Source organism: Perognathus longimembris, chromosome 14, assembly GCF_023159225.1.
Source record: "Perognathus longimembris pacificus isolate PPM17 chromosome 14, ASM2315922v1, whole genome shotgun sequence".
In the NCBI taxonomy this organism is placed as follows: domain Eukaryota; kingdom Metazoa; phylum Chordata; class Mammalia; order Rodentia; family Heteromyidae; genus Perognathus; species Perognathus longimembris.
This window is the reverse complement of record NC_063174.1, coordinates 27,376,174-27,389,161: the sequence shown is the minus strand read 5'-3', so window position 1 is coordinate 27,389,161 and position 12,988 is coordinate 27,376,174. Positions and strand designations below refer to the sequence as shown.

Sequence of the window (12,988 nt, the reverse complement as noted above, 5' to 3'; positions counted from 1 at the left end):
GAGGACTGTGGCTCAAAGTCAGTCCAGGCAGGAAAGTTTGTGAGGCCTTTATCTTCAATTAACCACCAAAGGCCAGAAGTGGAGCTGTGGCTCAAATGTAGAATGCTAGTCTTGAGCAAAAATCCCAGGCCCTGAGTTCAAACCCCAGGACCAGCACACATGCACCAAGTATTTGTGTGTGTGTGTGTGTGTGTGTGTGTGTGTGTGTGTGTGTGTGTGTATCAAGAAGTCTTAATTACTAACCAAAAAAAGTAACAAATCTCCTCTGACTACCATGTTTTCCCACTTTTGTGAAAGGGAATTTATATGTATGTCTGGGATAATTATTGCCCATAAAACTACCATTATGAATAAAGGGAAATTAAAAATACTATCTGCATAGCAGTTTAAGACTCTTTTCAACAAAAGGCTAATAAAAGACAATCATGCTTACTTTGTTATAGTAATATAAAATGGACAATTAGTAGTGGTGAACATTTTTTCATTTATCTGTTAACCATTTATCTTATTTTGAAAAGGTCTACTCAGATACTTTGCTCTTTTTGTTTGTTGTTTGTTGTGGGGCTTGAACGCAGGGCCTAGGTGCTTTCCTTGCACTCTTTTTGCTCAAGGCTAATGCTCTACCACTTTGAGCCACAGTGCCACTTCCAGTTTTCTGGTGGTTAATTGGAGATAAAAGTCTCACAGACATTCCTGCTTGGCCTGGCTTCAAACCATGATCCTGAGATCTCAGCCTCCTGAGTAGCTAGGATTATAGGCATGAGCCACTGAAGCCTGGCATTTTGCTTATTTGAAAACCACATTATTTATTTCCTTGCTTTTAAGTTATTTGAATGCCTTACATATTTTGTATATTTATCTCCTATCAGAAAAATGTGTTGATTTTTTTGCAAAAATAAAAAAATATCTTTAGGGACTGGGAATGTGGCTTAGTGGTAGAGTGCTTGCCTTGCATGCATGAAGCCCTGGGTTCAATTCCTCAGCACCACATAAACAGAAAAGGCAAGAAATGCCACTGTGGCTCAAGAGATAGAGTGCCAGCCTTGAGCAAAAAGAAGCCAGGGGCAGTGCTCAGGCCCTGAGAGCAAGGCCCAGGACTGGCAAAAAAAACAAAAACAAAAACAAAAAATTTTAATGTGATATAATCAATAACCTAAAAAAATCAAGTGTTACAAAAAATCCGGATAAATGATTTACAGATAATTTCCCCATGTTTAAGGTCTTTTCTGGTTCTTTAAGAGTTTTGTGATGTCTGATCCATTCCTGTGAAAAAATGTTACTGACATTGACATACTGACACTGGCAGGGATTCTGTGACTCTAGATAGATTGGGACTATATAGATATTTTTCAACAATATTAAATTCTTCCAATCCATGAACCCGGGGGTCTTCCCTCCCTCCCTCCCTCCCTCCCTCCCTCCCTCCCTCCCTCCCTCCCTCCCTCCCTCCCTCCCTCCCTCCCTCCTTCCTTTCCTCCCTCTCTCTTTCTGTGTCCTTCTCTTTCTTCGATGGTACAGGTCTTTTGGTCTCCCTGGTTAAATTCATTTCCAAATATTTTCTTTTTATACCTACTGTAAATGAGATTAGTTTCTTGATTTTTTTTTTCTGTTTGTATATGTAGGGCTGCTGATTTTCACATATTGGTATTGTGTCTTGTAAATTTCATTATAAATTCCAACAGCTTTGTGTGTGTTTAGTAATATATATATATATATATATATATATATATATATATATATATATATATATATGTATGTCTAGCACTCTGCAAAATAGAAACGGCAAGAGTAGGTGTTCTGTTTGTTTCCTGGCCCTAGAGGGAAACGCTTACACCTTTGACCGTGCGTGGAGTGTGATGTTAGCAGTCATATCAATATCAACTTTTGTTTGCAATTATTTCTGTATATCTCAATCCTACTTAAAGTAGACCAGAAGCTTCATTATGCTGCTGTACTTTTGAATTTTCAGTCAATAAAATATCAAGAAGGAAAACAAACTGGGGGATGAGAGTCTATAGCTGGGTGCTGAGGGACTGGCCAAGTGGGAATCTTTGTGTTCCTCACAACTAGCAATTCATTGCTGGCTTCAATTTGTAAACCCTTAAAGAGTTTTGTGGCCATATATCTATATCTAGATCTAGATCTAGATCTAGATCTAGATCTAGATCTATCTACTTACTTACTTATTTTTGGTGTCAATCCTGTAGCTTGAGCTCAGGGCCTGGGTGCTATCCCTCAGCTTTTGTGCTGAAAGCTAGCACTCTACCACTTGGGCCGCACCTCCACTTTTGGCATTTTGGTGATTAATTGGAGATAAGAGTCTAATAGACTTTCCTGCACCAGCAGGCTTTGAACCATGATCTCATATCCTAGCCTCCTGAGTAGCTAGGATTGCAGGCATGAGCCATCAATGAGTAGCATGGTGCTTTTTTTTTTTTTTCAAATTAAAAAATAAAAATAAATATTTTATAAAGTATTTCCCTTAATTTAAAAGTAGTAAGAAATGCTATATAATTTGGCAAAGCCTCAAAATATACAGAACAAAAGAAAAATAATATATATTTCTACCACCCATTGCTTAATTCTGTTAATATTTTGATAGGCATTGTTCAAATTATGCATATGATTTATGTTGAGGATTGAACTAGGCCCTCACACATGCTAAGCAAATGCTCTACCATGAGCTATGCCTCCATCCCACATCATATATTTAACCTACAAACCTGGCTGTTTGGGGAAACTGAGACTCAGAGCAGCTAAGTCACTTGTTCAGTGTCTAAATTCACTTGCCAGTGAACAGTCACTGAATTCAAGCCAGATTTTACAATCTAGGAGCCATACTTCCCTGTGATCCATTATAATGGTGATGGTATCACTGTTTTCTTTAGGGTGAAAATGTGGAGGTGTCTTTGTCTTGTCTACCTTCTGAAGTTCTTAGCTTCAATCTCATGCAAATAATTTACAAAGATGTCTCAGTTTTGTTCTTTCCTCAGAGCTCCTGTTATCACAACTGGGGCTCAGGCAAAGACAGATGGCTAATCAGGAAAAGGCCAAGGTTATGTGAAGTCAGAAGAAGCAAGTCCAGGAATCTCAGCAATGAGGCCAGGGCTAGCCCACTGATTCATTGCATGACTTCGGAGGAATAATGGACCTGTAGATCCTCAGTTTCCCCTATGAAATATGGCGATGGCAGTGGAAGTCCTGTGATGCATCTCACTTCCCCATTTTCCCCCCATAAACATAATCTTCTTAGACTATCTAATCAAGATATAATGTGTACATGAGTGGACATTCAAAATGAAAGCCCCTTAATGCTACTAATTTTTTAGTTATTTGATAATAAAAGTAAAAGGAGGATATGTTTTTCTTTATTTTGGTGTTTTACAAAATGAATTTTTCTTCAGTGTTGAAGCAACAGTGTCATCTTAAAGGCATCAAGAGTAATATGCTTACTACCACTCTTTAGATGGCCATTCTAATGTATGCCTCTATTTAACTCGTACTTCCTTCTGTTGTTCGCATCCATATTTCCAAATCACTGTAAACTTGACCTGGATAGAACTACAAAATGGATGCAGTCCTCCCCTACTGTTTTTCATAAATATTACTTGATTATTATTTATAGCAGTTATGCTATAAAAAATTCTATGCCCGAATAGTACATTTCACAAAGACAAGAAGTTCTTGCCTTTGTTCCCATTCTTTCATCTTCAAATAAGCTTGTGAAAGCTTCTCTTTGGTGCCAGTGCTGGGCTGCCTACATTTCCCCGTGCTTTCTCTGATTTAGTCTCCAATCTCTGACAATGGTCCAAGAGCATCATTCTCACTGAGCTTAAAAACTGAAAAGGACAAGGAATAAGGCTAAAGAAAGAAAAAGCAGAGAAAATTAGTGTGATACTTTAAAGATGGTTTTCTACATCTTTTCCCAGACCTCTCTCAAAAGCATTCAAGAAATATAGAAAACTCATGTGATATACAAAAATATTCTTTATTGATATAATGACAGTGAGAGGGATGTTTGTATTCCCATTTCTAGAGAAATGGGAATAAAATAAGTTCACTGTATTTCATGCAGAAAAAGTCAGTATGCCAAGTTTACTTAATACTATTTAATAGAACTAAAAGATGGCTACTTAGGTTTTATTCTCTTATTTTTCTTAGTGAGAAGCTGGATGGAAAAACTAAAGGACAAGGTAAGAAAAGTCATTTTCCTTGTGTTTATCTTGAAAGGCATGTGGTTTTGTGAAACAAAATATCTGTCAAGAAGGGGTTGGGGTGGGGCTTAAGATATAGTGCCCCTTTCAGGGGCCTAGCAAGAAAGATTTTTTGTTTCAATTCTCTCATGTAAAACATAGGAGATGCCTTATTCATTGAAGCATTATTCTTACAAAATTTAGAATTTTTCTTTGTTGATATGCTTTATTAGACATTATCCCAGAATACTTGGAAATTTCAGTAATGTTATCTGCTTTCTCTGGCATCATTTGTTCTGGTGTGAGACAAGAAATTACTCTGCATATGAAGCTTACTGTTGTTCTGCTTCTAAGTTATTAATGAGGTCACTTGAGTGGCCAAATGTGGGAAAATATTTTCTTATAGTTGTATTAATTCAGGCTACATAATGATTTACAATATTAATTTTCTTCCAGATTTATATATATATATATATTTTTTTTGGACTTTCAATTCTAAGTTTTCCCTTTTGGTTAGTTGCAGATTGAAGCTGGAATTACTCATAAAAATATTGATGGAGTCCTGATTTCCTGAGGTAGCCCATGTCAGATTCCATTATCATAGCCCAGCTCAGATTTAACTGAGGCTTTAAATGGAAATGTTTTCAAGGATCAAATATTGGGTTACCTCTAGTTCTACAGTCTCAATATATATTTTTTGTTTATGACTTTCTGTATATTCCTTATTATTCAAAGTTAGTTTACCTGTGTTTGAATTATTACTGTCTATTTTATTACTGTTTAATGTGAAAGTTTGAAAGAAAACATTGAATTGTAATTAAAATGTTGATACCCTTATTTTTCTGCTTCTCAATAAAAATTAGCATACTTATATATGCATATATATATAGTTTTTCAGAATAAAACTACTTTGTGTTCATGTATGTTTGAAGTGATGTTGGAAAATTTCAGGCTGTTGAGGTCAGTGGAGGCCATTGGGTTACATGATCATTTGATAGACCAAGAAATACTGACGGGGAAGCTAAGCTCATAAACATAGGAATGGGTACATATTTATGTTGACGGTGGTTTTGTTACAGTTCAAGAGAAAATATGATATGATGAAATAATGATATAATGAAAATTAAACTAGCTTTGCATTTTAATGTAGGAATATGAATGTCATTCTTTCTATGGAAAATATCCTAAGTCATGAAAAAGGACAAGAAATAGACCCAAGTAATAAATGATGGCATATAGCCTGTTTTGGAATTTGATATTGCAAAATTTATTATACCTCCATAATTCCAAGAATTTGGAACCTATTTGAGCATGTTAACTATTACCTCTATTTATGATAGAATCCCCTGGAGCCAAACACTAAATTACATATTTAGGATATCTCAGTTTAGTTTCACTAAATGTGCTAATATTGAGTTTCTATTAGTTACTTGAACTCTAGAAAAAAGTTCTGAATTGTTCCTTTTGTTTAGCTTTTCTATGTTAAGACTAATGATGAGTAACAGACACCTTTGATGACAACTAACCCAAGAAAGAGTTTTGTTTTTCATTTATTAATCTAGAGTTAAAAATTGAAGGACAAATAGACAGTGAGGTAGTCAGATTGCTCTGACTAGTCAGAGGGCTCAGATTACTTCTGTTTGGTGCTCCACTACTGGTGACCTTCCCAAGGTCATCTTATGGTTATGGATGGCAGTTCCAACTTAGGTATGTCCACATTATAACTGTAAATGAAGAGGAAAAAGAGGAGGCTAACAATGTTCCTTTTCTTTTCTCTATGTGTGTCTCTCTCTGCTTCTGCCTCTGTCTCTGTCTCTCTGGCAGTAGTAGTGTTTGAACTCAGTGCCTCAAGCTTGCTATGTAGGCACTCTACCACTTGATCTATACCTCAAATCCTTCCTTCTTAAATGGTGGATGAGACATTTTGTCATTCTTAAAGGGGGAGGAAAAAAAAAAAGAAAGCACCCATTTAAAGAGCATGACCCAAATTTTCGTGTGTTGTGAACATCTCCTCCTCCTCCTCCTCCCCCTCCTCCCCCTCCTCCCCCTCCTCCCCCTTCTCCTCCCCCTCCTCCCCCTCCTCCCCCTTCTCCTCCCCCTCCTCCCCCTCCCCCCTCCCCCTCCTTCTTTTTGCCAGACCTTCGGCTTGGACTAAGGGCCTGAGCACTGTCCCTGGCTTCTTTTTGCTCAGGGCAAGCACTTTAGCACTTGAGCCACAGCGCTACTTCTGGCCTTTTCTGTTTATGTGGTACTGAGGAATTGAACCCAGGGCTTTGTGCATGCTATGCAAGCACTCTACCTTTAAACTACATTCCCAGCCTGAACATATTATCTTCTTGGGGAAATGTATCACTAGTCACAACACCTTCCTAGGAGGTAAAGAAAGAGAAATAATCTTTATTTTGTTTCCAGCTCTAAATTGGAAGCTATATAGAGAAAGGAAAAAATGGATATTGATGGACAATAGCCTTCAATAACTTTAACATTCCTGGTTAGATGTCCAAGTTGGTAATGCTTTGTAGGCAAATCTTTTCTTGGCTAATCAAAACTGTGTCTCCAGATTGAAGTTCTAGGGAAGTTTAAATTGTGTAGTAAAGACTAGCTTTGGACTGGAGGTGTGGCTTAAGAGGTAGAGCACTAGTTGTGAGTGAAAAAGCCAAACAAGTGACCCATTTATGTGTGATTTGAAATCAAAACAGATGCTACCACAAAATGTGGGAAGTTAGTGAAATATATTTATATGTATATATGTGTGTATGTGTATATATATATGTATATACACGTAGTATTTTGTGTGTGTGTGAAACCTGAAAAGAGTGACATTTCATGTTGTTGGTGTGGGGTGAAGTTGTATAGCTAGACAAGCTCCACCTAGGGACTGATCAAGTTGATCTTCTAAAAGGTCAAATATAATCTTCTGAATGTACACCTCTTAAAAGCCTACTTGATGGCTCAGACTTGGTCATTCATCATATTTTGCACATACATTCATGTTTACATACACTGGAATGATGATTTTAAAGAATCCCACATTCCTGATGAGAGCATCTGTTGTTAAATGTTTTCCTATGTGGAAAACTATAGCGTTTTTAGAAGTCATAAGCAGATCTGGAAGAAGTTTAGAAAAAGTTGGGGCTTCTACAAAATATATTAATTTATTGGAAAAAAATGACCAAGCTTTGGGGTTTTTTTTTGGAAAAAATAGCATGCTGATGAAAATGCTATTATTCTAAAAATTTTCCAGCTTTTGCTTTAAGAGTCTGAGAGGCAGAACTGGAGACTGAGCACAGGGAGAGGGTACTATAATTTTCTAATGTCTCATCTGTTCTTTGATCCTCTTCTAGAAATGTTGGGAAAGCATCACAACCTGTAAACCTCAGCATATTTTGGAAAATTTTATTCTGTGTCTCTTTTGTCTTTGGCTCATTCTGAAAGATGCCAGAAATCATTTGTGTTATATGAGAATGTTAAGAACTAGTCAAATAACAGCTACCTAAAGATAATTTTTTTCTTTAAAAAAAAAGAGAAATAAAAAAGAAATGGTCACATAAATGGCCAGGTTATGGTCTCCATGCCTAGCAATGCCTCTCTATTTATTTCAGGTTTTTGAGGTTTTTTTTGCCAGTCCTGGGGCTTGAACTCAGGGCCTGAGCACTGTCCCGGGCTTCTTTTTGCTCAAGGCTGGCACTCTGAGCTACAGTGCCACTGCTGGCTTTTTCTATATATGTGGTGCTGAAGAATTGAACCCAGGGCTTCATGTATACAAGGCAAGCACTAGGCCATATTCCCAGCCCCTTATTTCAGTTTTTATACATTTTTCATTGCTATGTATTTTATCTAGATAGGCTATTAGAGATGCAAGCACTGTGTGTGTTCTTCTGTGAAACAGATCTAGGTTAGCACATACCCCTGTAGCTCATAGGAGCCTTACTGGCCAAGGTGCAGGGATCAGCTTTAGTACAATGGCCTTGCTCTCAATTTGTGTGGGTCTTGAGTTAGTTGCTCAGCCCAGGGTTATATGGAGATCCTGCTGCTTTCTTAGCACTGAGACATCCATAGTAACCTCCAAGGATGCTGGAAATGAAGACTTAGATACCTCAGGCTCTTTTGGAGATTCTGATGTGGTTGTCAACGACCTTATGCCCGTTTCTGCCGCTGCCACTGATTTTTTTTTTGGAGGTTTGGGGCCATGCATAATTCCACCATAACCTCCAACTTTGGTCTTGTTCTCTGGGAAGATTATCTTATTCATGGAAATTAACTCACGCATGTTATGTGCATGCTCTCAAGAGAAACGGGGGGAGAGAGAGAGAGACAGAGAGCACGGGGCTGGGGGCTGGGAGGTGGATGGAAAATAGAGGAAAGGAGGGAGAGAGTAATGACTCTCTTTTTACCCTCTAAGGAACACAGTTTTCCAGAGAACACTTCGACCCTCTTCAAGTTTGACTCAGGCTATTTTCAGTTTATAGCACCTTAATAGTCTTGGCATTCTCAGAAGCTCGCTTCATCCATCTTTAATACAAATTGTATTTCTGTCATTAAACACTGATGTTGACAAATACGTGTAAGCAAGTAGCTGGAGGGGCTGCTAGTAGTTCTAGCTGATATATTTCAACCATTACTTCTGAGTATTTGTCAGACCTCTTTCTCTGGTTGCCTTTCCCCCATCCAGCAACTGTGCTCTAGGTTCCATTTTGTTTTCTATCAAAGCAGACAGGAGGATTCCAAGTGTCTGCAGACCAGGTGTCCTCCAGTAGAAAGGAGGAGCCAAGGGCCTGTGGTCTGTTGCCTGTCCTGATGTGTGTCTCTTCTTCTGTGCAGGCTGGATACATGTCAGGGATGCTGGTACCTGTCGGGGTGGGCATAGCTGGAGCCTTGTTCATTCTGGGAGCGCTCTACAGTATTAAGGTTATGAATCGCCGAAGGAGAAACAGCTTCAAAAGACATAAAAGAAAGGTATGGAAGAGCAAAACCTAATCAGTGTCAGAACATTCTTTGCTTACCTAATTTGCTTAATAAAGCACATGGGGCTTAATGGTGCATGAAGAATGCTGACGTGCCCAGTGGTTTGGATGAGCTACTGCAGCTACTCTGCCTTGGCTTCATTTGTTACTGTCTCTTAAAAATGGGCCTGCCTTCTTAGCTTTGTTCTGCAGCAGACACACTTTAATGCGTTTCTGTTTTTCTTTCTCTAGCAGAGAGAATTCAACAGCATGCAAGATCGAGTTATGCTCTTAGCCGACAGCTCTGAAGATGAATTTTGAATTGGACTTCGGTGTCATTAGGATATTCAATGATATTCTTAGTTTATTTTCATTTGAGGGGCAGAAGAAAAACAAAAGAGAACTGTTTCTTGCTCTGTTGCTGCTATGAGGCTATCAGACCTACTATGTGCTGGACAGTAGATTTTTTTTTTCTTCTTGTACTGAGCAGAAAAGGCATGCTGCAAACTTAACTGTGAACACACAGTGTTTGGTTCCACAGAGCATCCAAGTTCAGTAGGAGTAGCTGGGTTAGGTAGAGTAAATATTTTGTAATTTTCCATTGTCTTTTCCTTGGTTTGCCTTATATGTATTTGATATAATGGCTGTTGCCTTTGAGGCGTGCTTGACTTTGAAGTAGCAATCTTAACAAAGAGTAACTACTCCTGATCACACTCTACCTTCTTGGAATTATGGCTTGTGAGCTATGGTTCATTCTGTATTTAGCACGGAATCCTACTTTGTTGAGCTCTCTCAGCACAGTAGGGTGATACGCAGATTTGTATGTACCTTGCATTAAATACTTTAGCTTCCTAGTTTAATTAATTTCACTTCTATTATATTCACATTGCTGGCAAGGAAAAAATGCACCAGAAATAACACATTAAATTAACTCTCAATCTTCATGTATGCTTGCTTTCTTAAGTAGCGTGATTTGAAATCCAAGAGGTCTATCAACAGTGTCTTACGTGTTTGTTGTTAGAAGATATTCTTTCTGCGTACTACTTGACCTTGCCAAAATCTACGGAGCAATCTAGAAGGAGGGGGATGGATAAACTCCCAGAGAATTTATCTTTGCCATTGGTTCTGTGCTGGCATAGCCACAAATATTCAGAGGACCACTTTTCCATGTCTATAATCATGACCATGGAATGACGGGGCCATCATTGGTTACTTAAAGGATTTACCAGCAAAACAGACATTGTGTGGTAGAAGCTGACCCAGTGACCAGTTCCCTGTGCACAGAGAGGGATGTGAGAAATCAGCTAATTTCAGGGCAGCCTACCATGAGGCGGGAAGACTGAGTTAGATGTTTTCTGATTTCTTTTGGAATATAATCCCCTGCACTGTACTCACTAGGGCCTTCGTGTAGTCTATTGATTCTGATTTGATTATAGTCTATTTGATTTGATTCTATGGTACCTGTTTCTATTTTTGGGTAGAGACTTGGTTCATCTCTATGGAAGGATAAAGGTTAGTAATAATACTGTTACTATGGAGAACTTGTTCAGATTCATTAGAACGTATTCTACTATTAAAAAAGGCAAGTTGTCTTATTCCTCCTGAATAGCAGGAAGGTAAGACCTATGATTTTCTATTTTCCATTTGACTAAAGATGGGTCTGAAGCTGAGAAGAGACATGAGTGTCCAAAGTTGTACTCCCGGGTAGTCAGCCTAGGAATTCTGTTGGTTGCAAAACCACATATCCTGTCTTCAATTCAGTGCCTTTTCCACATGCTTTGGATGAAACAGTGATATTTCAGGCCCTTCTCTAAAACTAAGATTCTTAAGAATTAGAGGCTTGGTCAAGGAACATTTGGTATTCATTTCTTTCTTTGTTAAGTGAAGGAGCAATGCTTTTCGTAAACATTCTCTTATGCAAGTTCATTCCTTCTGTGTAAAATGTACCACTTTTAGGATTCATTCTTTAATGATGGATGGCTCACAAGAATGTGTCCAACAGATAATTTTATTTTAACATTTCTTGTTGAGAGAATAGGAAAATGTGTAAAATGGAAAAAGAGAAGTAAAAAGTTACGTATAGACAAAGAGAAATAAGCAACTGGAAAATAAGCCCAAGGCCACATTTTAAAAGTAGAATTCAGACCCATATACTCTTTAGTGATTTTGCATTTATGAATATTCTGGTATTGCATAAGGGATGTTTTTCCTTATCTAAGAGCAGCCTCTGCTATACGTGCTCCTCGGGTTAGGAGTAAGTGAGCATGAGGTGTGTATCTTGACCAGCTATTTGTTGAACAGACACTTTGGGTTTGCTTAATTGAGCAACACATGGATGATACTGGTGACTGGTAATGTTTAAGATGCTCAGTCTGTATGTAGTCTCAACTAGATCAAGGCAATAGGTTGATGTTCAAATCACAGTACAACAAAGTCACAGCTGACAGACATGCGCTTTCTTTCTTTCTTTTTTTTTTTTTAGAGGGCTGTGAAGATAACATGTGTGTAAATTTAGGCCTACGTAGAAATGTCTCTGCATCCCATTTTGGCACACTTGCCTGTTTAAAGGAAAAGAGTTTACTTAGATCCTAATAGATTCTGGTACAAATTCACATAAACATGTGGATAAAGAAAATAAAAATTATTATTCAGCCCCTGAAATAGAGTAATCCTGTTCTTGTGACAATGTGGATGAACTTAGAAGACATTATGCAGAGAAAAATAAACAATTCACAGAAAGGCATACACTTCATGATTCCAGTTGTGAGTAAAGTAGTCCAATTCACAGAAGCCGAGGTGGAATGGTGGTTGCTGCAGGGGAGGGGAGGAGGAGTAAGGGAAGGTATTGGTCAGTTGGCATAAAGTTTCAATTGTGCAAGATGAATAGATTCTAGATGCTTTTTGTAGAATGAAACACCCATAGTTAACAATACTGTACTGGGCACTCAATGTTTTATTGCAACAGTAGATTCCATGTCCTTACCACAAGGAAAAGAGACAAAAGCCAGGCACTGGTGGCTTACACCTACAATCCTAGTTACTCAGGAGGCTAGGATCTGAGGATCAAGGTTCAAAGCAAGCTCAGAAGTAGAGCTGTGGCTGAAGTGGTAAAGCACTGTTTTTGAAGCTCAGGGACAGCAACCAGGTCCTGAGTTCAAGACCAGCACTGGCACCAAAAAGAAGAAAAAAAAAAAAAAGAAAAGAAAAATAGACAAGATGAAGGGCCCTGTGGTAAGAGATCCTTCTGCTTGTCCCACTGTCCACAAAAACCCACACAGCTGTAATGGAGAAAAAAGATGAAAGGAAAGAGAAAAGGTATAAGCTACTAGGAAAAGAATAGGAGGTTGGGATGGAGAGGACGTGGTTCCTTCTGTACCTGTGATGTCTTTTCCTAGAATCAGAAGACAATAGGTTTCTTTTAAGTCATTTTATTTTTTCCCTTTTCCTTTGTGAGCTGCTTCTTTTGGTAGTTACTGGCTTAATTCATATGCAATATTTGGAGTTAATTAGTATCCCAGGGTAACAGGTTCCCTTAGCAGTGCCTCAGTCCTGGCTGTAGCTCATAAACTTCCTCAAACACAGTTTTCCAGAAACATTTTCTTAATGTACCTGTACCTCTTAAAAATGTGGTGAGAAAAAAAAGTAAAGCAGAGTTTCAGAACATAAGAGGGGGAGGGGCTGTAACTCAGTTACTCAGAATCGGTTTTTCATTTCATTATCTTTTTGTGGAGCTGGGGACTTGAATTTGGGGTTTTATAATGCTAGACAGGTTCTCTACCCCTAAGCTATACTTCCAGCCCTTGTCTATTTTTTTAAGACTGAAATTTAAAAGTTATAGAAGACTACTTGTAG

At 38.3% G+C, this 12,988-nt stretch overlaps 1 protein-coding gene across 2 annotated transcripts in view; it reads left to right on the top strand.

Moving 5' to 3' along the window:
• Armh4 (armadillo like helical domain containing 4) overlaps window positions 1-11,923 on the top strand; it is a 118,413-nt gene extending 106,490 nt beyond the window's left edge. The window contains exons 6-8 of one of the 2 annotated variants that reach the window (XM_048362323.1): window positions 4,162-4,193; window positions 9,015-9,149; window positions 9,392-11,923. In XM_048362323.1, coding sequence (XP_048218280.1) covers window positions 4,162-4,193; window positions 9,015-9,149; window positions 9,392-9,457 — 233 coding nt within the window. In that variant the 3' untranslated portion in view covers window positions 9,458-11,923. Of the gene's footprint in view, window positions 1-4,161; window positions 4,194-9,014; window positions 9,150-9,388 lie in introns of both variants that reach the window. The other variant, XM_048362322.1, reaches the window with a different exon arrangement.
• Window positions 11,924-12,988: the final 1,065 nt, after the last annotated feature.